At 41.1% G+C, this 23,935-nt stretch overlaps 1 protein-coding gene across 3 annotated transcripts in view; it reads right to left on the bottom strand.

Moving 5' to 3' along the window:
• Positions 1 to 23,646, bottom strand: part of ATAD2B (ATPase family AAA domain containing 2B) — an 83,046-nt gene extending 59,400 nt beyond the window's left edge. Inside the window, exons 1-6 of one of the 3 annotated variants that reach the window (XM_040553851.1) lie at positions 23,216 to 23,646; positions 7,603 to 7,757; positions 5,391 to 5,437; positions 4,167 to 4,320; positions 1,865 to 1,967; positions 1,210 to 1,318 (exon numbers count right to left, since the gene is read on the bottom strand). In XM_040553851.1, the coding sequence (XP_040409785.1) occupies positions 1,210 to 1,318; positions 1,865 to 1,967; positions 4,167 to 4,320; positions 5,391 to 5,437; positions 7,603 to 7,757; positions 23,216 to 23,374 (727 nt within the window). In that variant the 5' untranslated portion in view covers positions 23,375 to 23,646. Of the gene's footprint in view, positions 1 to 1,209; positions 1,319 to 1,864; positions 1,968 to 4,166; positions 4,321 to 5,390; positions 5,438 to 7,602; positions 7,758 to 23,215 lie in introns of those variants that run through there. The other 2 variants (XM_040553852.1, XM_040553853.1) reach the window with 2 other exon arrangements.
• Positions 23,647 to 23,935: the final 289 nt, after the last annotated feature.

The raw sequence follows: 23,935 nt of genomic DNA, 5'->3' as shown, positions 1-23,935 counted from the left end.
TTGAGAACTATCCCCCTCCTACTAATCAGCACTGATTTGCAAATCACTAGGAATTTGAAGACCAAGACCAATCTACAGCCTATTGTCAAAACTTCTTCCAGTTTCCCACAGAAGGTTCTGGAAAAGCAACAGAAAGAAAAGTAAGTATAATCAAATTAGTTTTAGCTGTGAACTGCAAATATCTGTCATCTTTTTCCTTCAGTAATTATCCCTCAAATTAAGAAAATGCCTTTCTTCTCTCTCTTTTCCCGTAGCTGCCTGGGAAAATCAAATATTTGACATAGCACAAAAATAACTCTAATTTTAAGATTCACAGTATCATTTTTACACAGAGCAAATCAACACACTGTATAATAAAGTTACCACATAGATCCATCTATGATCAGTATTTCTGTCCCTAGACCTCTGAATTAAGACTGTGTTCTTACTAACCAGGAAAGACCAAATAACCTACAGCAAGGTTTTAGTTCAAAATCAAAAGACACTATGCTGTGTCCTGTATGGATCCCTTAAGTCAAGTTTGAGTCTGGTTTCCTAAGGAAACCAAGCATGCTGTTGATCAATGCCATCAGAGTTGGCCATTATCCGTTCTTCCTCCAACACCTTTTGAACCCACTGGCCAGTTTCAAACAAGTTCTTAAAAGAAATTCAGAATTTCAAACAGAATAGTCTCTACAAGCTTTCTAAAATTCAGTAGATGGATAGAAAACAGAGACTTTTAATTAATATTTTCATTAAAAGTAAGATGCAGAAATGACCATTACACAGTCTTTCTGGTAACAGCCATCCACTGTATGAGAAATAGCAAGTCAATAAGAAAACGCAGAGCTGTGGGCTACACGTACCACATCCTGATTTCAACACAGAGGACTGTTACAGGGAATATGAGGAAAGTTTCCAATATTTTGTATTACAGGAAACAAGAGGAAAGGAATGTAGAATACACATATTTAGAAACCAGGCCTTTTTCTACTTCTTTCAGATGAACTTGGATTGCATTGTTTAAAGAAAACTGTTTGTAGAGATCCCTAAATCTTTTTCAATGTACTTACTCACAATACTTTTGTTAATTGGTCAATTAAATAATTCCAAATCCAGAGCCAAAACCAAATTATTTTCTGTGGTGTAATATATTGCTATTTTACGTTCAGGAGAGCTTTGTTTTATAATTATTTCAGACAAAGCCTTACAATCCCGTACAAGCCATACCTTCTTCTTCGCCTTCTGTGGACACTTCATGGTGGTTCTGAATCCCATAGCTATTTCTCCTCAGTGATTTCCTCCTCCTTTTCACTCGAGAATACATATCCATGTTTTCCTGTAATAAAAGTAACATACACCCCTGTCAGTAACTGTCCCACATCACTTACGTTGTTAGCCCACGGTTCAGGAAGTAATACTACATACAATTTCTAGCCCCCAACTGTTTTTTTCAATAGAGCCTTCCACAAGTAGGCTACAAAAACAATATTCTCAAATTTAATGGGTGATAAAATAAACCCCTCTATACTTAGTCTTTCTAATACATCGTCAGTAATCAGTATGAGGCTACTTTAGAGAACAAAGTAGGTAACAGTCCTTGGTCCTGTTTTCAGACTGAGTGTGCTTCAAACCAAAGGAGGACCACCACAGCACATCCTGAGGGCACAGCAGTAAATTCATCAGATTTAACGTTCTAGCAACATACATATCACTTCCGTGAATTTTCTTCTGAATTTGAGTTTATCAAATTTTTTAACGTTATCCACTGATGAGGATCTGAAACCTTTTGGCAGAGCTACCAACAAAAGTAAGGGAATTACAGAAACAAACATGCTCCCCCTTTCACATTACTTTTATCCAAGAACCGAGACACTGCACTTACAAATTCTGTATCTGTCCACATTCGCAGCCGCTCTACTTCCCCAGACCGCCTATTTCTCCTGATGTTAATATTATCCATTTCCTGTAGGACAGCTTCGGCAGTACTAAAATATATGCAAGAGTTAGCAAAATAAATAGAGAAAAAAAATAAAAATCAGTCTTAAAATAGTAGGCATGCAGAACTTTCCACATAGTACCCAATAGCTTAACATATCTATTTTTATGGTCTGTTATGGCTATTCCAAGGTCTGCAAGCTGACTAAATATATAAATGGCTTAATGTGTGAAAATTTTAAGGTAGCTTCCTGAATCTACCAGTTAAGTACAACACTAACCGCAATAAAGAAAATTGAAAGATGAACCTATAGAATATAAACTAAAAAGTATGCATAAGAAATGCTGATGCTACGGGTTCAAATTAGGTTATAATGTTTTAAAGTCTATTTTTGCTCAGTGCAGATTGCAGCATACAAATTTGTAACTGCTTAGGAAGGTGTCAGATCTGCAGAGTAAGATAGTAAAGCTTTTTATCCACATAATTATAATACTGTGAAAGCAGTCAATGTGTCCACCCTGTAAGCTACGTATCCTTCTATCCTGGCCTCAGAGAGACACCAATAAATAAAGGATTTTAAAACTGTTAGATCAGTAACACCTAGAGCTTCAACGTTCGTTATTTGAGCTCATTACTCTACCACTTCTCATCTATTATTTAATTAGACTACATTCTCATTATCTGAAGCATTTGTAAACAGATTGCAAAACAATGCTGGTATGTGAATTAGAACCTTGTCTAAAATACTTTATTGCTAAGGAAGAAAACAACAGGGAATTACGCAAACTAAGGCAAGTATTTGGCCACCTGTTCTGACCACCTATTTACTGCTCTCTATGGTGATTGTAATAGATTTCCTCTGGAATTCTACTATAACTGTACAGTAATTGTAAGAAGGCAGAAACTTTCACTTCCTTTCTTTCAAGCTGTTTAAAAGTAAATCTGAAGAGTGAAACCCTGCCTAGAAAGTAGTCCATGGAAGTTCAGGCCACGGATGTCAAAAAAGTCAAGATTTTGTTATGAGTGCCCTTCTCAATTTTAAACAATTCTTCTCAAGTATCTGTGATGTGTGACATTTACTACTTCAAGTAAAATTATGCTATAACTCATTATCAAAGAAAACAGGGCCGGGGGTCGGGGACTGGAAAAGTCCACCCACTTTGCCAGGCATGAAACAACTAAACAATACTTAAATCACTGCTGACAGATGTTTATCTAATATGTTCTTAAAAACCTCCAATGATTATTGGACACGCTGTTATCAGTACAAGTTCGTATATTGATTTGAGTACCATGATCTTATCAAATTACGATCTTCGTGGTAGACTTTTTCCTATTGTTGATAAGAGGGGGGAGATTCAACTGCAACTAGAAAAATAAATGTAACTGAATATAAGTTTGTAAACTGATACTAAGTAATTACTAGGTAAATTGAAAAGAATGTTTAATGAATAGAAAATTCAACTGAATACGTTTAGCAATACAGATCATACTTGGCAATTAAATGTTTATGTATAAATCATTTTTCAAGCACTGCAAGCAATTTCTTACAGATGTGCCTATTAAAATCCATTTTACAGGTGGGAAAGTTGACACACATTAAGTGACCTGCCCAGGGCCACACAGAAATAATAATTAAAGAAAATATTTCTGGCTCCCATTCCTATGCTCAGACCAGACCGTGCCTCCCTCTCTGACCTACTTTGTCTGCACAGTAAATGTCAAAAAGTGACACCAATCCTGTGTGAATTACTAACAAATGGTAAAAAACAAAAAAGAAAACAAAAAAACAACAAAAAAGAAAGCTACACACTTTTGATATTTTATGATCAAAATCATACAGGCAAGATCTAGAAAGCTTTCCAAGTGCTGTTGCTAATTACTACTTTACATCACATTTAGATATCACTACATAAACAGGTTACTAGGAGACAAACCAGGGTGTGGATTTACAGCACGTAAGGCACTCTGCAGTAACTGCCAACACACACGGTTTTATCCAGGGGTAAACACAAAGCAGCTTACTCCTCAACACAAGTCCAGTAAGCTACTTTGCATTTAGTGCATGGGTAACGTTGGCAGTTGCAGCACAGGAGCCAGCCTTTAACCCAAACCACAACCTGGCTTGCCTCAATGCTGTTACGTTCTCACAGTCAAACACAGAGATGGCACTGGAAGACAGGGTTTTCTAACTTTATTAAAAATCATCACGATTCTTTGTGAATACAACTGAAGTATCCCCACATACCTGTTTACTAGCTGATCAAACAATAAACTCTGATTCAAAGTTTCAAATCTGTTTTTCCTGGACCGACAACTTTTTCTGACTTCTATATCTCCGTTTATGCAAGCATGGTCCCCATCTCCCTTTTTTTCCCCTCGAAGGGGATGGCTTTTGAGAGCTAAGAGAAATTTGTATTACTACTTTAAAATGCAGGAAACAACATTTTCACAAACAAGAATTAATAAGCAGAATACTTAACAAGAACAATATACCAGAAGTAACTAAGGAGCACAATACAAGCACCCTTATATACACTGAAGAAATATATATATATATATATATATATATATATATATATATATAATTCCTATCAAAATTGTTTTGCAAGCTATTTCTTCAGACTCGAGCTTGTTTCCTTGTATTATAGATCTTATGTTAAGATAAAAATTTGGTATTCAAATATCCACTCAATATTTTTAAGTCAACATCAATACTAAAATGCACACTTGGCCCCCAGTTTCAATTCTGAGTCCTCCAAATGCAATATCAAAAGGTCAGATACAACACATTGATTTCACAAACAATGTACCAGCTACTCTGTACAGTGCCAAACAAAAAGGGATCCCACTCCTGATTGTTCCTTAGGCACCACAATAAATAATAAAAAATACCAAAAATGCTTAATGAGTTAACATTTACATAGAGTCAACACAGAATTAGATGAAACAATTTATGAAAAGGGGACATGAAAGACAGTATGGTTTTAGCTGAGTTATGAAATGAGATGGTGAGTTTGAACAGTAGAAGCAAAGAGGAAAGCTGTTCCAAGGTAGGAGGAGCTGCAGACAAGGCAGGTCTCTCTAGAGCAATAACGGAGTAAGTAATGTTAAGAACCACAGAAGGCCAAATCTTAAACGAGCAAAGAGAGTAAGTAAATTAAAGAGACCAGCTGGGAGAGGAAGGCCAAAATTAGTCCCTAACAGTAAATTTGGTAATTAAGGAAAACATCAAGATCATGGCCAAGAGGTCTGAATTGAGAAGAGAAATGGAATTTCATCTGAGAATGTTCCCCATGTCCATAGAGAGCATCCAAGATGTTGACGGAAGGAAACTGAGCCAAAACAGTAAACTTTTGGGTCAAAATGAGTAATCAGTAAAGTTATTAAAAATATATGCAACTAAAAACCATTGACATAAAATTGTTAAATGTAAATATAGATGCTAAAGGGTTGGCTGTAATACACTTACATAAGCTACGTCCATTTGGTAGTGTAGCACCAGGCTGAGAAGTTAACCTAGGAAACAATTAGATTAGAAAAACAAATAATGTTTTCATTTCTTAGCAAGCAAAAGTTACACAATGAAAATAAAACTTTAAAAGTTAAATCCAACTTAAAATGTTGCACGATAAACCATGACTTCAAAACCTTCGTCAAACTAAGAGCAGACTCAGTCTCTGAAGTCTGCCTCATGCCCAACACTGGAATGAGGGCAAAACTGCCAAATACCAATTATACGAATCCCCCCAGTTATCCAAACATCTCTTTTACCAGTCCCTTTTTTATATTAGTCCCCCTCTATCAATCTCTGATAGTCCTTATTTTTAAATTAACTTCATTCTACTATTTCATAGATTGAGAAAAAATGTATTGCAATTTTCTGAAATTTTACTGCACAAACAATTGTTCACTTTTTCTCTTTAAAAATGAAAAAATCTTACTTATGAGGCAGTCTGAAAGAATATTTAGCATAGAATACAAATTAACAAGAACTCTACAGCTATTGACAGACTGTTAACAGTAACTTGTTAATACTGTTACACAAAAAGGGAAAGTAAGTCACACAAAAGGCAAAAATATATATTTTAATCTCTCTTCCATCCTCAGAAACACCAAGTATTTTACAGACAAGCAAACTATAACATTTACTGCCTACCACTACCGGATAGGAAGGAATACCCTGTTTTCAAACTGAAAAGCTTGAATGAATTTGATGGGGAAGAGGAAAAAGAGGGGAAATCTTAGTAATACTAAATTAATTTAAATGTGACCGAGAGTTCAACACACTACAAAACTACCAACTTAATGGAAGAATAGAAGATGTGGGCTTCTGCTATTATTTTCCTAAGAAATGTGTAACACTTATGAAACAAAGGTAACCTAAGGATTTTTGCAAGGGTTGGGTAGCAACACAGAAAGCCACGTTTACGTATCACGTGCACATCCAACTTTCCAGTAACGTTTTTCTGGTCAGATATTTTAAGTTTTTTAGAAACCACAACTGAAGAAGTGAAATTTGATTATAATGAAGGTTTAGCAACAAAACCTTTGGGAAAAGTCTTAAAGACTCGAGATTGCCTAGACTGTGCCTAATAAAGGCACAGCACTTTGGATTTTGGCAGAAAACAACGAAAAAAAAAACATATGCATGGATGTCACAGCACATTCTACGTAACAACGTGAGCTTAGGTATCCTGACCAAATTTCATTTGACACAGTGATCTAAATTCTCCCAGCCACATCAAGTATTTTTTCATCTCTTAGCATTTCTAATATCTACAGTACAAACCTATACTTATAAACAAGAAAAAAATGAGTTTCAGTATATTTTTAGACGACCATGCCACATAACATATTATATTCAATTTATTCTGTTTTAAAAGGGAAAAGCAAACAGAAAAAAATAATCCGTTTTAAGATTTATACAGTTTCTAAATACGTCATCCTAGCAGATGACAGTCCTGTAGTGAATTGCAGTCACTCTTTTATACCAAGTGTTGTAATAACTCCAATTTGTTCATAAATAAGAAATATTATCTACAAAGGAATCACTATTAACTGAATGTTCATAGCCCAGGAACATATAGTCTATACCGTCTCAATTACCTGTAATCATGTGAATACAGGAATGCTTTTGAAAATCTTATTAATCAATAGTTAGAAAATGAAATAAATTACTCCTCTTTTGAGTTATAAAAATGCGGCATGGCTTAGACTTTAATTAATTAAACATAGTAGTTTACTTCATTCTTTATAGCCAAACAGGCAAGAGAGGCTGAAAATGACAATGGAAAGAAACTTGACCATTATCTATTCCTTAAAGATAGCAAAAATACTGATTTCTTTATTAAAATGTCATATCTTCTTATAGACAAAGTACATAAAAATACCAATTAAGTCACTAAATTTGGATGTATCAGGAATCTAGAATTCAGACTGCATATGAAATAAAAATTAGTTTCCATTTTAGCACACATTTGCATAGAAAGAAAGCATACAGATGAGAGGACTGATATAACCCCCATTCCTGGAGTCTTAAAATAACAGGGAAACTATATGAAATAGCATGCTTCAAAAATACACTTGAGCGTAAGCTGCAGCTCGCTGCAGAAACAGAGGAAGTGAGTCAAAAATATGGGAAAATTTGACAGAACTTCATTTTTCTCTTAGTACCAAGTTACCTGGACTGTCCAGTTGAGATGCTCCATTCCTCTCGCTGCCCAGTGCTGCGTGATTTTGATTTGTCTTTGCACACAGGATCAGCATGTTTTGAGGTACGTTTGGCGGGAGGAGATATGTGGCTATCGCTCAAACTACCATCACTACCTTCATCTTTCTGAAAAGAAAAAAAGCATCAGACCATACTTAGTTGGCTCATTTCTATATACCCTTGTAGAAAAATGAGGAAAATTAAGCTTGGTAGAAGATAACTTTAATTAATGGAAACACAGACACGTGTAACTGATGATAAATACAGCCAGGCACTCTGAGAGTTAAACTCTCTCCCCTGTCAAACTTGCAGCGTTTGGCTTGCCCAAAATATTAAAAATATTTATTCTGAAAAATTTGTTGGAAGCTATAAAGATATTTTATTTGAAACATTAAGCGTTTGTATATTTGATCATTTTTTCCTGAACAAGCATTCTGGTTCTCTCACCCATTGCACTTTGTGTTTCTTACATGACACTGCCACCCCTGCCCTACTTGTAAACGACTTAATAGTGAAATAAAGATAAACAAGGACTGAGTAAAATTAAGATACTTAGAAACACAGCATGAATTTATCCCACTGATGTTATCTTTGTACTTAAAATGCTTAAACAGTCACATTACACTCTTCCTTCTTGCAAGAGTTTTGCAGTATCTTCCTTCTACTGCTAGATGTGCAACTGAGGAGCAACTGAAAGCAGACGTATTTCTACAGCACTTTTAGTCTCCTGTGCTTGTTAGCAGCATTACACACACTAAAGCTTCAGTCCTACCACCTAGAAAAAGCACCACAACACTACCGGAGTTCTTCCTCTGTGGCTTATTAGCAGTAAGAGACAGAAACTCAAAGACAGGAGGAGTTATGCGAGAGCTCTGTCCCTAAGTAGTGCATGGACAGGCAACTTAGGAGGATCTGCGACTGTCATGGTGAACTAGGAAGGAAAAAGCAAGACTCTGCAAACCAAAAATTTAAACCAAGATTGTTCTTGTGAGTTAAAATATACATATATATACATATATATATATAAAATGTATGTATATTCTCCTGCAACAACCGACTTCCAAATACCAAGGTCCAGGAAATGTCAGTGAGGACAAACTAAGAAAAAAAAAAGATCATTTTACTTGTATGCAAATACATGGTTGTGGAAGTCCAGTTTATTCATCTGGCTCATCAGCAACAACCATCTGCTTTGTACTGCAGGTAATTCAAATACTGAATATCTCGAGCACTCAAGGGGGAGAAAAAAAAATTAACTTAGGATGAAGAAAGGCTGTCACAGCACCACATTTAGGAAGTGGCAAAGCCTACAGAAAACCAGCTGCATGGGTGCAGTTGTGGGAGACAGCAGACCCAAAGAAGCTCAGCACTGCTGAACCCCAGGCTCAGCAGCACCACTACAACCCCCCGTCTTATCCTGCTGCTTATCTGACCCACCCAGAAACCAAACCAGGGCACTACAGCTGCAGATGCTCGCTTTTCTTCAGCTGGATTAGTTTCTTACCTGCTTAGTCAGCTGAATCATTTCACCAAAAGATGAGAAAAATGTAAAAGATAATGCAAGAAAAAAAAAAAACAAAACACGAGTAAATGGCAGAGGTGAGAAGAGGAATAGAAAGCTGCAAGTAAAACATGCTGTCTACATCACGCCTTACCATTTTATCCCCAAGGACATTTTAAACTAATATTAACTTAAATACTTATAGTAATACTAACAAATTATTAAATACTGTATTAGTTATAATTTGTTATTTATGGAAGATATTTTTATTTATAGCATAAATATTGGTAAATACTTGTAATAGCACTGAAAATACTGAATACAAAGATCTTGTATTAGCTTCTAACCAGCCCACGCTCGCATGCCATTTTAAAAGCAGTTTTAATCATAGTTGTTTACCTGTTGAGGTAAGCCCAGGGAAAGCAAGATGTTTATCTTACTATTCAGTCTTAGGAATTCAACAACAAAACAAAATACAACAAAACAGAACAGAAACACTGTTTTCTTCCTCGTTGATGTACTTCCTGAAGAAGTGGAATAATTTCCCTCTAGTATTTGTAGTATCTCGACTAGAGGATCAGAAGCAAAACTTTAAATTACACAAAGCAGGATTTGGGATCAGAACCTAAGATTTAGGCACAGTGACAGCACAGGTACCAACCACCCCTTCTATGTACAGAGCACCTCCACTGTACAACACAGTGTACAGCCAGACAGTTTGCAAGACTGTCAGCACCCACAAAAGACTTACTTTTCACTATTATAATACCGTATTTATTCCCTTCTGAACACCGTAAGCATTTGTACGTGTACTTTATCCCTTGACTAGCCACAAGCTTATTTGTGGACTTACATAAATACACCACTACGCGTTAGCATGCCCTACCGAAGTCGGTTTTAGGAGGTACTTTCTGAAATTACCAGAGCGGCTCTGCAGGGATGGGAGCAGAGTTTCAAGGCAAGCCACAGAACCAGTTTCAAACCGGCTTGGCCAGGCCGAGAAAATGAAGCTCAGAAAGGGGAACAAACAAGTAGTGAAGCTTTATGAGGGGTAACATTAAAGCTATTTTGCGAGCAGGGAAATTAATAATGCATGTTTTCCTACACTCCATCTCTACCCCTTGCCGCGCAGAAATCCTGACTCCTCCCAGGTCTCCGATGACCGCCTTTCTCTGCATGTCCTCCAGCTCCCTGCCTCTCATTCGAAGTCACAAAAATTGGCTGATGTTCCTGGTTTGTCCTCTGTTCCTCCCGGCTATGCAGTGGTCAAAGGCAACGCAGCGAGCAGTCACGTCCCAGCTAGGTTCAAGTATAAAGTGAGGTCAAATTTGAAGACAGTGAAGCCCAAACCCTACCTTCAGTTAGCACACCTGCTGTAGATCCCCTAACATACAAAATATCTTGCAGAGAGGTAATAACAAAGCTCCAACAGAAGGAAATCACTGAAAAATTACACATACTAATAAGTATCCGAATTCCATATTCCAGTTAACACTCTTAAAAAAAATTAAGCTCTGGAGAATCAACTCACACCCAGCCTGCCATCCAGACTTGTCAGCTACCTGCAGTAAAACACGGAGATGGAGTTTTCATTACTCTCAAGAGATTAGCTGAACTGGGAGACACGAGAACAAGAAAAGAAATTAATTCCAATTTGAGAAACCTTTACAGAGAGCAGCCTACCCACCACTTCCTCCCATTTATAGCAAAGGAGGTCTAATGATTCCTCTGCACTCTGCTTGCTCCCTCAAGTAACTGGGTCGCAAACCATTTATACCTTTAATGATTAAAAACAGTACTTCAGTTTCAACCCAGAAGCTTATTACTTAGCAGTACACAGTGTGAAAATGTTCTAGGACTAGAAAGAAAAATGCGTGGTGAAAGCATCAAACCTAAAAATTAAGAAATGAAGAATGTAACTGCAGAAGTCAGAACTAATGCACTGAACTCAGAGCTCCTAACGAAACACCAGCACTGAAGGAAACTCACTCATAGGTGAGAGCAGTGTCTCACTAATAGCCAGCGGGTTAAGACGACAACATCCTTGGTCTAGGCAGGAGAAACAGCGTTCGTTATCATCTTCATATTCAAGAGCGTAACTGAGTTTGACAGCCAAAGGAGTACTTCAAGTGAGCTGCGGAGCTAAAGATCTACACCAGGAGTCTTGCAGCAGCAGTGGGCACACGCCGGTAATGTAACTTCACTGCCAGCAGCAGAATGGTGGTAACGATCAGTCTAGTAACCAAATCCAAAACAAGTAAATAAAGCAATAAAATACTTACAGCTGCATACTTATCTCTGCTTTCTTTACTTTGCATGAAAAGGAGAATGATGGGAAGATGTTTATCATCTTATAATACACATATCCCTGGAGGTGCTACAAGAACACTGGCATACCATGTTATTGCAGTCCTCTCTCCCAAATCACCCCTATATAAATCTGAAAATAAAAAACCGATACTAAGACAACTTTAGTTATAACATTTAGAGACAAGTTTTGAAAGAACACAAACTAGAAATGAATGAATTAAACTAAATTCTCCTTCTCAGTCTGTTGTCCTAGAAAAGAAGTGACCAAACTGATAGAGTCTTTGAGCAGGACTGAAGGGGACACACACCACGGAGCTGCTCACCAACAACTGATTGCCATCAGGTTTATCACACAGACCAACCAGCTAAAGCATTACAGCTGATTCATTTTCAAGTTAAAACACAATGGTTATTGCTAGCATATTGAAGAGATCACGTAAGGGATTGCACGTTTGGGTTGGGTGGTATTTTTGGAGGGGATATATATACATATATATATTTTTTTTTTTTTTAAGTAAGTTGAATGTCCTGGCCAGGAGAATACCTAAAGGACTCCTCAGTAGGGGTCTGAAGAACTCCAAAGGTAACTGGTCCTGGTCTGAACATCCAAAGGTAACTACAATCCTGCAGTCTTGGTAACGCATGAGGAGCGTGAACTACCTCTCGCTGCCATCTCAAAGTATATGAGCACGAGTTCAGCTCATCTTCGAGCAGGGATGACACGACATCCAAACCACAACCACACCTTGCCATTTCAGAAAAAGCCTCCGTCTGGTCTGCTCTACCACAACTCTAACTGCATTAAAACGCAGGTATGCAGACAGGCTGATATATTTGAGTTTTCCATGATGGTTAAACTTGCTCTCCTTGCCATACATTTTGTGGGTCACACCCTTCCTCTGACTAACTCTACCACACCCAGAAAGCTACCATGATCGCTCATACAACTTCACAAATCAGACACGAGTTTTGAACCGAGTATTTTAATCCTTTCAGCTCCTATAAGCATGCTCTTCCCTTATCTATGATCCCTTCCCATGTCTAAAACATGAAATTAAGACCAACTGGCATTCAATCCTCAACTGATCAATCCTATTCCCCTGCATTTTGTATAAAGCAGCCTATTTTAATTAGTTGTTCTTCTTTTTGCCTCGCTGAACAAACAAGCAACACCCCAAAATTTACTTTTGTCATAATTAAAAACAGCAAAATAAGCATAATGAAGAAATGTGTTTCAGCTACAGGTTTTCACAAATGCCTACTAACTTCAGTTCTCCTTTAGCTTTGGATATTTAGAAGTATTTTTCCTCCTCATTTCACTCCTTGAAAAGACAACAGCAACTTCAGACATCTCGCGATCTACTTATTTTTACGTACTTTGGAGAAACTGAATCCAGGTCTTCCAGTTATTTCTGACCTCATTTGAAATGCAGCTCGTGAAAAACAACACAGCTTCTCAGACGCCTCAGAATATTAATAACCTGTATTAATACTTAAAAAATAAAACGTGCAAAAAAAGTGTCTGCTGAAGATCTCGTTTTCCCCTACCAGTTCATTCAAAGACCATGTGGAAACGGACTGTTCATTAAAAGAAACTACATACTCAGGATATTTAATGACTATTTTTACTCCTTAGGTTAAAAAAAAAGATAGTTGTTTTCCAAAATAAAACTTGTACTCGTGGAAAAAAACATGTGAAGGTGTCCCCAGGTACGAACTAGTTAAGTTGATCACTCATCTTTGCCTTCAGACAACTATTCAGTTAACAAATGCTTTTCCTTTTGCTGTATTTAATCTATAATGTCATGTCAAACATACCAATAAAATAGCCCAAATCCACTCTCCATCTGTCTTGTGATTCTGGATAAGCCACTTGCTCCCTTGACTATCAGTTTCTGCAAAAAGGTGATAAATGTAGATTAAAATACTAACTTCTACAGCTCTAATGCATTAAAGACCTCCGTTCAGATCTACTGCTGAAAGCTGGGCAAGAACTAGGTATCCTTCCTAATGCATTTTTGGGCTAGGCATACTAAGCTAGCAGGAAAATCAAAAGACTTCACAACCCCTTTGAGTTGTTTTTAGTTTTGCTCATTTGCTTTCAAGCACTAGTAACTAGATAAAACAAATTTCCTGCCATGACCATGATAAAGTCGACTGACAATCATGTACCAAACCCCTTCAAAACCTACGCTGAATGCCTTCTTTTACGTTAACTGCATGTTTTCTAGTAACTGAAAGGTTTTAATCAGTGTTCAAACCGGGAGCACACCTCGCCTTACACGTATGGCACACTGCGCTACCCACTCTCCAGCACTGACACATCCTCACAAGCTCCCCCCCTCCGTCCCGTCCTGACCCCACGTTTTCGTGGCACAAGCCCCCCTCCTTTCGGGGGGCTGACTGCCTGCTTGGTGGGAAGGGGTGAGACCTGATGTACCTGTCTGAGGAAGAAGGCAACATGACTCAACTCCGGGTCGCAGCACGACACAGTGGCCTGTAGCATCCGTATTCGTGCCAGCAGGGCATGCACTGCTACATGCTACACATCCACCATTGTGTCCTAAAAATCCTAATGCCTGTGCCTTCAAATGACATGAAGCTGAGAAAAAGAATGTATGTGGATTAACGCACATTAACAACCTTACTAAGAACTTCAAGTTTTATTAAGGACCTTGTGTTACCTTCCCAACAGCTTGAAAAGTGACCAAGTTGGCTTAAGAGAACCCATCTGCTGGCCACAATTCTCAAATTTCTACTTGCACGCTGTCATTTATCAGACCTTAACACAGGTGTTAAGGGCAAATAAGATTCACACTTAAGAAGTGCTTGATGATCATGGAGTAAAGAACTATTAATGCTATGTTTCATCGGTGATAATGATAGAAAAGAATGCCTCAGCTGCAAGATGATCAATATTCTTTTATCATCCCATTTCTGTATTTTTTTCAGTAAACAATGCTTGCATCAGCAGTAGCCATAAGAATGTAAAATATACCCTCATCCGGTCTTTTTCAGAATAGATTCTTTCTGACTCATTCACCTGAAACACCATTTTTTGCATGAGAAGATCCGCTTTCATTCTTTCAATAGATTTCCATTTTATTTCCTAGAGCTCTTCACTTCCAAAATTCAAAATATTTATTAAATGTGAAAGCTTTTGAGAAAAGTTATGAGTTGACCAGGCAAAAATAGAAAGCTCTGCCTACACCACTTGCTTATTGGGCGTTTTCATGCTTTTGTCCATTCACCCTGCCTGTACCAGAGACACCTGTTCACAAGCAGGCTGAGTGCCGAAAGGACAAGCTGTTGAAAGCCAGCTTTTGATCTGACATCCAGAAACTCTTGCAATCCATGGGCTGCTTGTAGGCTCGTGAAAGAGAGGGAGAGTCTGCTACACACAGCCTCTGCCAAACTGTGCCAGAGCCCACAGAGAGCTGAGGTCTGTCCCACTCATCACCGCCCCTCTCCAAGCCCTCCCCTACAAGCGAGTTCCTCTCCTCCCTCTTGTGCCTTCCCAAAACTCAGCGTGACAGTGCGGATCTCCAGCTGATAATCAAGGCAAGGGGAAGTGGGGAGGAGGCTTTGTTTTCAGCTGGACCAGCAACCCGAGCCCGATCCAGCCGATCAAATGGCCGGACAAGCAGGAGCATTGGCGTGTGTATTGCTTCTCGCAGCTGCACAGCAAGCGGCTCGCACCGCCTGGGAAATCACACCCCTCCAGCAGAGCAGGGCCGCCAAGGGGCGGCCTTCACTTGCTGTCCACACCTGAAGATGTTTTGGAAGATCCACACATGGGAAGGTTTTAAAAAACATCGATCTTCCTAATTCAACACTGAAGGAAGATGTTTTTAACCAGACCCATATTAACTCCTCCCATGAGTTTCTAGATTCTATTGCCAAAGTCCTTTAAAGCAAAAATTATATTTATGCAAACTTTTACAAATTATTACAATCCTGTTTCCCAAGGTTTGGACATGACCAGGCGCTTGAGCCATTAAACTTCGCAAGGAAACGTCTGTTGCAAATAGAGAGGTAGCCTTCCTTCTGTGTTAAAAAACCACAGGATTAAAAATACTTCTACATCTGTATCTACAGAGCACTTAAAGACAGTATTTCAGAAGTAAAACCAAGCTAACATTGTATAAAAATGTAATACGAAATATTAAGATGAATGCCTTGAAATTTAAAATCATAATAAACACAACATTCAAGGCCTGAAAGATAAATCAGAGAAATAATAGAAAGTAGTTATTAAATACTTGGAATGATGAATTCCAACGAATGTTGATGCAAGTAACATCTTCCCTGTGTACAGAAAGAAAAACTTCCATTTATTTCAATAGCTCAATTCGACTACTTATTCACTTAAAAATTAAGGTATTGACTCTATGTTGGAGAAATGCAACAAGCCCGTTTTCTAGATCATGAAAATGCCCATGCCAAAGTATCTGCTCTGAGTACAGCTGGACAGAAGCTTTATACCAAAGCTTTAAGTTAGCTAGCTCACTCATACACATTGCTAGAAGCATAAAGATTAAAAAAAATAATAATAATCAGAAAAAGCTACAAAAACTGCTCAGGAACTTTGGACAAGCTCATGAGTTCCATATTTCTGGTAGAAGCACTAAAGCTACATCATTTATTCCTAGTTAAACTAGAGTTGAAGTTATTCCAGCACACACATACTGGGTTCAAAATGAAAATGCTGACAGAAGGTAACACATTAACCTTACAAGTGGCACAGAAGTGGGACGTTTCAATGGCTACCAAGCAAGAAGAAATTCAACTTCTTCAGGAACAGAACCCAGGGAAGTATAAATGCAAAACACCACTTGAACGATTTAAAGCAATTAGTGGTTAAAATAAACCATGAAAACCCCATCAAAGGTAATAAAGGCAGCACTAAACTCGGAGACAAAAATTTAGAAAAAGCAGCAAAGCATGAAGAGTACAGAAAAAATAAAGTGATACCATGAAAAAGGATGAAAATCAGTCAGCTCCCTTTGCAATAAATGGGTTCATGAGTGATATGAACCGCACACAAAGCAATATATTAGAGCTGAAATATCTAATAAACAATCAGCGCCATTTGAAACAGTCACAGAAACACAGAATAAGCGCAATGAAAGGTTCACATCACTGATTCCTTCCTGCTGGATGCTTTGGATTGAGGAGGGTTTCAGAGTTTTACCCAGGAATAATTTAAAGCATCACTAGAATGGAATGAGAACTTCTCCACAGCGCAGCAAACACTCAACAATTTAGGGCAGGCTATGCAAAACCATACCACATCCAACTGAAACTGCAGGGGAATGTAGGTGATCAGAATGTAATTACCTGAGCTAATTATCTTCTGTAACCCCAAGCTGTATGCCACTCTTGCACAACTGCCATGGGATCTCTCACAACAATCGGTGAAGCCTTCTGCTTCACGTTTTAACCGAGAGACAGTCGTTCAAGCAGCAGCTTTTATTAATATTACTCTGGGACAAACCCAATGTTCAGAGGAAGCAATGCAGCACACCAAACATCAACACCATTTCCTGAGCATTCTTTGGAGGTCTCGCTCCCTCGCTGGATTAGTCCTTACACCGCTTCCTTTTCTGGCCCTGTAGCAGTATTTTGGCAAAGGCAGGGTTTTGATCAAGATGCACGACTGCCTCCTAGAACAAGCCGCGCACACTTACGAGGAGCAATTTTCAGTTTTCACAGTGGCCCACGCTGCTTTGGCACGACGCTTGTAAGAATCCTAACTCAGGACGCCGGTCTGGAAGCACAGGATTACAAATGCTGACCATAAAATATTTTGACAGAAGCTTGGACATCGATTCCTTCTGACAATTACTCCTTCTGCCCCGGTCACAGCTGTATCAGTACCACCCTCCCAAGGACAGACCGTGCAATTCGTTTCACATCACCGACCTCCTCCTGGTACGTCCCAGAAGAGCAGCAGACCACGGAAACGGAGCAAATCCTACATCTTACCCCACTGCTAAAATGAGCTTTCCTGGGAACCTGCCTTTAACTGACATTGTTGTGAATAACTTCACCAGGCTCTGTGTTTCAGGGTATAATTCAAAGAACCGTGAAAGTGCTGGGTAGCCTCAGTGTAAACTCTCAACTGTAATACTTTTTTTTTTTTTTTTTTTAATATAGGTATTTAAGAGGAGCTTTTTTCTTGAAGTACTTCACACGCAGGCTTCCCTAAGTGTAGTTTTTCCTATGGAAGAAGGAAACTTTTGCTAAGAGCTTTATTCTAAACCACAGACTATCCGAACAGTGTACGACACTTTGCAAGGAGGCATTCAGAGAAAATAGACTAATCTGAATCCCGCTCTTTCAGAAAGAAAAAAAAAAAATAGAAAGCTCAAAGGCTCATGTTTAAAGCCAGTATTTAAAAATATATATGTATATTATTTATTTTAAAAGTTGACTATATGTTTTCAATAGCTGACCATTAAAGACTTCTTTCAGGAGTCAAATGCAGCAATGGGTTTATGCTACCAAAAATGCATTATCACACTTTCCAAGATGGAAAAAAATATTTTTTGTCACAGACTGAGGAATTACAGTAAGAGACGCAGAAATATATGGGTATTACAGTGCACAAAAATGCTGCTTAGCCTTAAACTCGACCACAGTACAGCACTTTATGTCAATCCCAAGGCTGTGTTTGTTCCTATTAGCAATTAAGTACAATGGAGAGCTCTATGTTGCCACTGAACAAGTTGAATGATGTTGGCAGTACTACTTTTAGCTAGGATCATGTGTTACAATCACCACAGTGCCCTCAAGTAGCTCTTAAGGCACTGCTAATGCTTTCTTGCCTAATTAAGTTAGTCTTGTATACATTTCTAAAATGTCCAACTAATCCAATGGCATGATTAAAAAGTGTTTATTTCACAATAAATTCATTCCTGCTCTCGATCAGCATTTTTGTGTTTTAAGATGTTGGGAAAAAACACTTCAACTGCCAAATAAATATTACAACACAATCACAACTCGACGTCTGAAAACATCGGAGTTAATCTAGAGCACAGATTTAACCAGTTACGGTCACGCTATCTTCGACTCTTCCAGAGTTTGAATGAAGCCCACTGAATTTACAAGCATTGTTTCACAATTCAGTTTCTGAAAACCGTGGAAGATTTTGATGCATTTTTCTTGTCAGAAAGCTTTAATGTCAACCCAGGAGACTTCCCAAGTTTTAGTACTAGAAAGAAAAAAATGCATACAACTTATATAAAGGCAGAACAGCACCTTATGTAATGACAGCTTAACTTTGTTATGTAGTTTATAAATCAATGATGGAAAAGGGAATAAAAGCATAGCCCAGTTTTTCCCCTCTGTACCCTCTCTGTGGCACTCTGCTATTACATCATTTCAGAAAATAAACTTCTTGGCTCCGTGATCCATTTAGTGAGGGATTTTGTTAATTTTAATCTTGCGTCTGCTCAGTGGACACGCATGTATTCATCTCAGCCGCCGCTCAATAACGCAGACCAGCTGACTTTTCAAATATTGCTTTCTCCAAGATGAGAAAACGCTACTGAGGGAATACACAGAAAACAATAAAGGCATTTAGACCATTACAGCCCATTTCCACAGAATGCGTGTTGCTTCTAGATTACGATCAAACAAAAATGGGCACTATTAATATGCAACTCAACACAGTACTGAACCCAAAGACTAGCAACTGCCTGAGGACTGGAAGTAAGCAAACATCACCCAGACTTCAAAAAGGGTAAGGAGGAGGACCCAGAAACTACAGGCCAGCCAGCCTCACCTCCATCCCTGGGAAGCAGCTCATCCTGAAGGCCACCCCTAAGCATGTGGAAGACAAGAGGGTGATCAGGAGAAGTCGGCATGGATTCACCAAAGGGAAATCATGCTGGACAGACGACGGGAGAGCAGTGGATGTTGTCTACCTGGACTTCAGCAAGGCTTCTGACACAGTCTCCCCCACGATATGCTCATAAGAAAGCTCGGGAAGTGCAGGGTGAACGAGTGGACAGTGAGGTGGATTGAGAACTGGCCGCACGGCAGGTCTCAGAGGGTTGCCATCTAGTTGGAGGCCTGCAGCTAGCAGTGTCCCCCAGGGGTCTGTACAGGGTCCAGAATTATTCATCAATGACTTGGGATGATACAAAACTGTGAGGAGTGACCGATGCCCCAGAGGGCTGTGCTGCCATTCAGAAGGACCTCAACAGGCTGGAGGGTTGGGCAGAGAGGAACCTCTTGAAATTCAACAAGGGCAAGTGCAGGGTCCTGCACCTGGGGAGGAATAAACGCCAGTTTTTTTTTTTATTTATGGCTGAAAGCTGACCTGCTGGAGCTCTCTGGAGAAGGACCTGCAGGTCCTGGTGGACAGCAGGCTGACCATGAGCCAGCAATGTGCGCTTGTGGCCAAGAAGGCCAACTGTACCCTGGGGGGTATTCAGAAGAGTGCTGCCAGCAGGTCAGGGGAGGTGATCCTCCCCTCTGCTCAGCCCTGGTGAGGCCTCACCTGGAGCACTGTGTCCAGTTCTGGGCTCCCCAGTACAAGAGGATCATGGAGCTACTGGAGAGAGTCCAGCAAAGGCCTACTAAAATGGTTAAGGCTCTGGACCATCTCTCTTATGAGGAAAGGCTGAGAGAGCTGGGCCTGTTCAGCCTGGAGAAGAGAATGCTCAGGGAGGATCTGATCAATGTGTGTAAGTACCTGAAGGGAGGGTGTGAAGAGGATGGGGCCAGACTCTTCTCAGCGGTGCCCAGAAATAGGACGAGAGGCAATGGGCACAAACTGCAACACAGGAGGTTCCATCTGAACACAAGGAAAAATTTCTTTACTGTGAGGGTGACTGAGCACTGGAACAGGTTGCTCAGACAGGTTGTGGAGTCTCCTTCCCGGGAGACATTCAAAAGCCATCTGGACACAATCCTGGGTAATGTGCTCTAGGGGATGCTGCTTGAGCAGGGGAGGTTGGACCAGATGATCTCCAGAGGTCCCTTCCAAACACAACCACTCTGTGACTGTGAAACTTAAATTCTTTTAGCCATTACCGGGGAGAAGAGGGATTCAAGCCTCTTCTTGTAAATGAATGCAAAAAAGTATGAATACAAAAATATATAAAGAAATAAATAAACCACACAATACCCACAAGAAAATGAGGAGGAGGAGGAGGAGACTGGACCTTAAAGAAAAAAGAGGTGGAAGACAACTCCTAACCTTGTATCTATACTATCCAGTCCAATCAGCATTTTACAGGATGCCATTAGATTACTAATTCAGCTTTTTGCTAATAAGGAACAAACAGATGATCTTTCAAAATACGCCCTGAAAGGTAATTACAAGCATTGCCACTGAAGAGCATTTCTCTGCGAATTCAAAGTCAGAATCTATGTGGAAGAAAATTAAGTCACACGGTGCAAATAAAAAGCGTCACAGAGCAGCTCCCAACTCTAGCAGCCGATTAACCCAATTAACTGCTCGTAGTAAAGGCTGGTTTTCTGACATTACAACCAAAAGATTTTAAAAGAACACACTGTTCCAGTCAACTTTGACAAAATACATACAATTGGATGAAAACAATCCCAGTACACTTTCTGCGCAAAACACAGCCTCGCTATCTGTCTCCTGACAGTCAATTCCAAAAAGCAAAGGCTTTGTCTTCCTAGTGCTACACTTATTCATGTTGTAATCACTGAAATCCTTTTCTCTGGCATTATTTCAAGGAGATTGGGGAGTTCAGAAATGTAGTATATCACTGACAAATTCTTAGATCTGAAGGGAAAAAGAGCTGTACAAAGATAACTCAAAATATGGTGGGATATATAGTATATATATATACTACAAAATTTACTGAGGGAAAAAAGAAAAACAACAAACCCTTCCTGGTAACTTCTGCTCACCTTTGGCAATTACATCTAAACAAAAAAATTATCTACCTCAAACGCACGATATTGGATGTGAAGAGAAACAAGTCCAGTATGCCAAAAATATTCACTTAACTTTAGAAGAAACACTTCTTTAGAGGCACGGGATGTATCCTGTGATGTATTTACCAATTTTATAACAATATTTTATATAATCTCCTTTCTTTACACTCTGACAATAACATAATTCATACATTTTAATAATCTGTAGTATACAAATGTTATTCATAGATGAGAAATATTCAGAAGGATGCCCAACTTATTTTTAGCAGCTGTAAACTCTCTGTAAAGCAAGCCAGGAAGGGTTACACCAAACTTTGCCTCACAAACCACAAGACCCATGATATGAATAAACAGAAACTGCATACTAGAACAAGCAGAACAGCTTTTTACAGCTATGTTCCACATCCCCATGAGCCTAATGAAGTTATACAAGGAAGGAACAGGCACCACTGAGAGTAAATAAGATGTGAGGAAGGGAACTGAAGCACGACAGAACCGAAAGAGAAGCACATAATGTACAGAGCAAGTATCCAGACAGCGTTTTTAAACAAAAGGCATGGGGCAAAAGGTTTTCTGGCAATTCCAGGTGTCATTTTTCTGATCTGCCCCGGCTGCTATTGTTTTTCTACTTGTGTGACTAACTTCTTCCTTCGCAGAGGGCAGGACGTGGTCAGTTGGTGTGCGACTGTCAAACATTTTGACCCTCGGTTTTCACTTCCGTATTCACCAGGTCTTTCACAATACGTTGCTCTGAAAATATGCGTGTGGAGAGCTATAACCGTTATTCTAAACCTTCAAATACCTGAGGTTTTAATCATGAAAGAAAAAAAGACGTGCGTATACTTAAAAAAAAAAAAATAGCATTGTTAAGATACGCTTAGAGACACCAAGGCAAAAATAAGGGGTTCACGAGTTCCTCTTCCCAGCTATAATTTAAGAAACAGTAGATTTCGATAGCAGTCTATAGAATCATTTGCTTTTAGGGATCACAGTTAAAGCTGTTATAAGTTACGTTGAGAAAGTGTTCCACTTAAACCAGCAGAGCCCCGGCAAATCCCCCCCTGCCCTCCTTGGGGCTGTCACAAAAACGGGGCAGCTTTCCCAAACGCCAGCCTTTCTCTGCGGAAGCCGCCAGGAACACCCTCTTCGGACGAACTGAGGTCATTTAAGGAAGGGGAAAGGAGAAAAAAAAAAAAAAAAAAAAAAAGGAGGAGGAAAGAGGGCAAGAGGATTGCGAAGTTGCAGCAGGCGCAGCTCCCAACTTTTGTCTGCCGGCAGGCGCAGTGCCGGCCGCGGCCGCAGGGGGAGCTCGGCTCCGGACCCCCCCCGCCGGCCCTGTCTGCCCCACGGGCAGCAGCGCCACAACTCCTCCGTGTCCCCTGTTCCTGTGTCCCCCGTCCCCGTCTCCATGTTCCTGTGTCCCCGTGTCCCCCTGTCAGGGGCCGGCGCCTGTCGCCGCCCGTCGCCGAGGCAGCGCGGCACCGGGTCGGGACGCGGCGCCTCCTCCGCCGCCTCTCCCCGCAGCCTGCCTGCCTTCTCCCCCGTACCCTGCATTTCCCCCCGTACCCTGCCTTCCCCCGAGACCCTGCTTTCCCCGCTATACCCTGCTTCACCCCCCCGTACCCTGCCTTCCCCCCCGTCCCTCCTCTCTCCCCCTTCAGCCCGGCTCCGCACCCCCCCCCGGCAGCAGCGGCGCTGTCCCCAGCGGCTCCCCCGGCCGCGGCCCTCGCTGCCGTTACCCCCCCCGTTGCCCCCCTCCTCCTTTTTCTCTCCCCCTCCCCTATTTATTTCTCTGCCCGCCGCCTTCCCCCCCTCCGTTTCCACCGCTCCCCGCCGCCGGCCCTTTCCTCACCCGCGCCGCCGCCGCCGTCTCTTCCAGCCCGGCCGCATCTGCCTTGGTGCCCCGTTTGGACGAGCGGGTCCGGGACGAGATGAAATGGCTGCCGGCACCGGCCGCAGGGGCCGCCGCTTTGCCCAGGGGGCGCAAGGAGCTCTTCCTGGTGTTCACCATGGCCCCGGGGAGGGGGGGACACCGGGGGGACACGGGGGGCTAAACGCCGCCGGTGCGGAGGGAGGAGGGAGGGCGGACAGACAGCGGGGCTCGAACGGGGAGGGAGAAAGGGGGAAGGAGGAGGAGGAGGAGAAGAAGGAGAAGTCCTCTGGGGACGCCGCTCCGCCGGGCAGAGCCACAGCCGGAGCCGCGCCGGCTCCTCCCGCCGCTGCCGCCGCCGCCGCCGCCCGGGCTGAGCGCCGCACTACCTGGCCGCCATTACTGCCCCTTCTCCCTTTCTCTCCTCGCAGCGCGCCGAGCCCGCCCGTTGCCGCTGGGGGGCGGTGCGGGCCCCGCTGCCGACGTTCCGGCACGGCGCCGGCGCGATCCGAGGGCCTGGCGTGGAGCCGGGGAGGGAGAAAAGACGGGGGAAATGAGGCCGGGTTCCCCCCGCAAGGAGCGGGGAGAGGTCCGGGGGTTTGGGGGCTCGGTAGAAGCGGAGGGGTGGGAGGCGCTCCCCTCGGCTCCCCTCAGCCTGACGGGGCAGCGCGCCCCCGGTCCCGCTGGGACGAAGGAGCCGCC

The sequence above is a fragment of the Cygnus olor genome, chromosome 3 (genome assembly GCF_009769625.2).
Source record: "Cygnus olor isolate bCygOlo1 chromosome 3, bCygOlo1.pri.v2, whole genome shotgun sequence".
NCBI classification, from domain to species: Eukaryota; Metazoa; Chordata; class Aves; order Anseriformes; family Anatidae; genus Cygnus; species Cygnus olor.
This window is presented reverse-complemented; position numbering and strand designations above follow the sequence as displayed.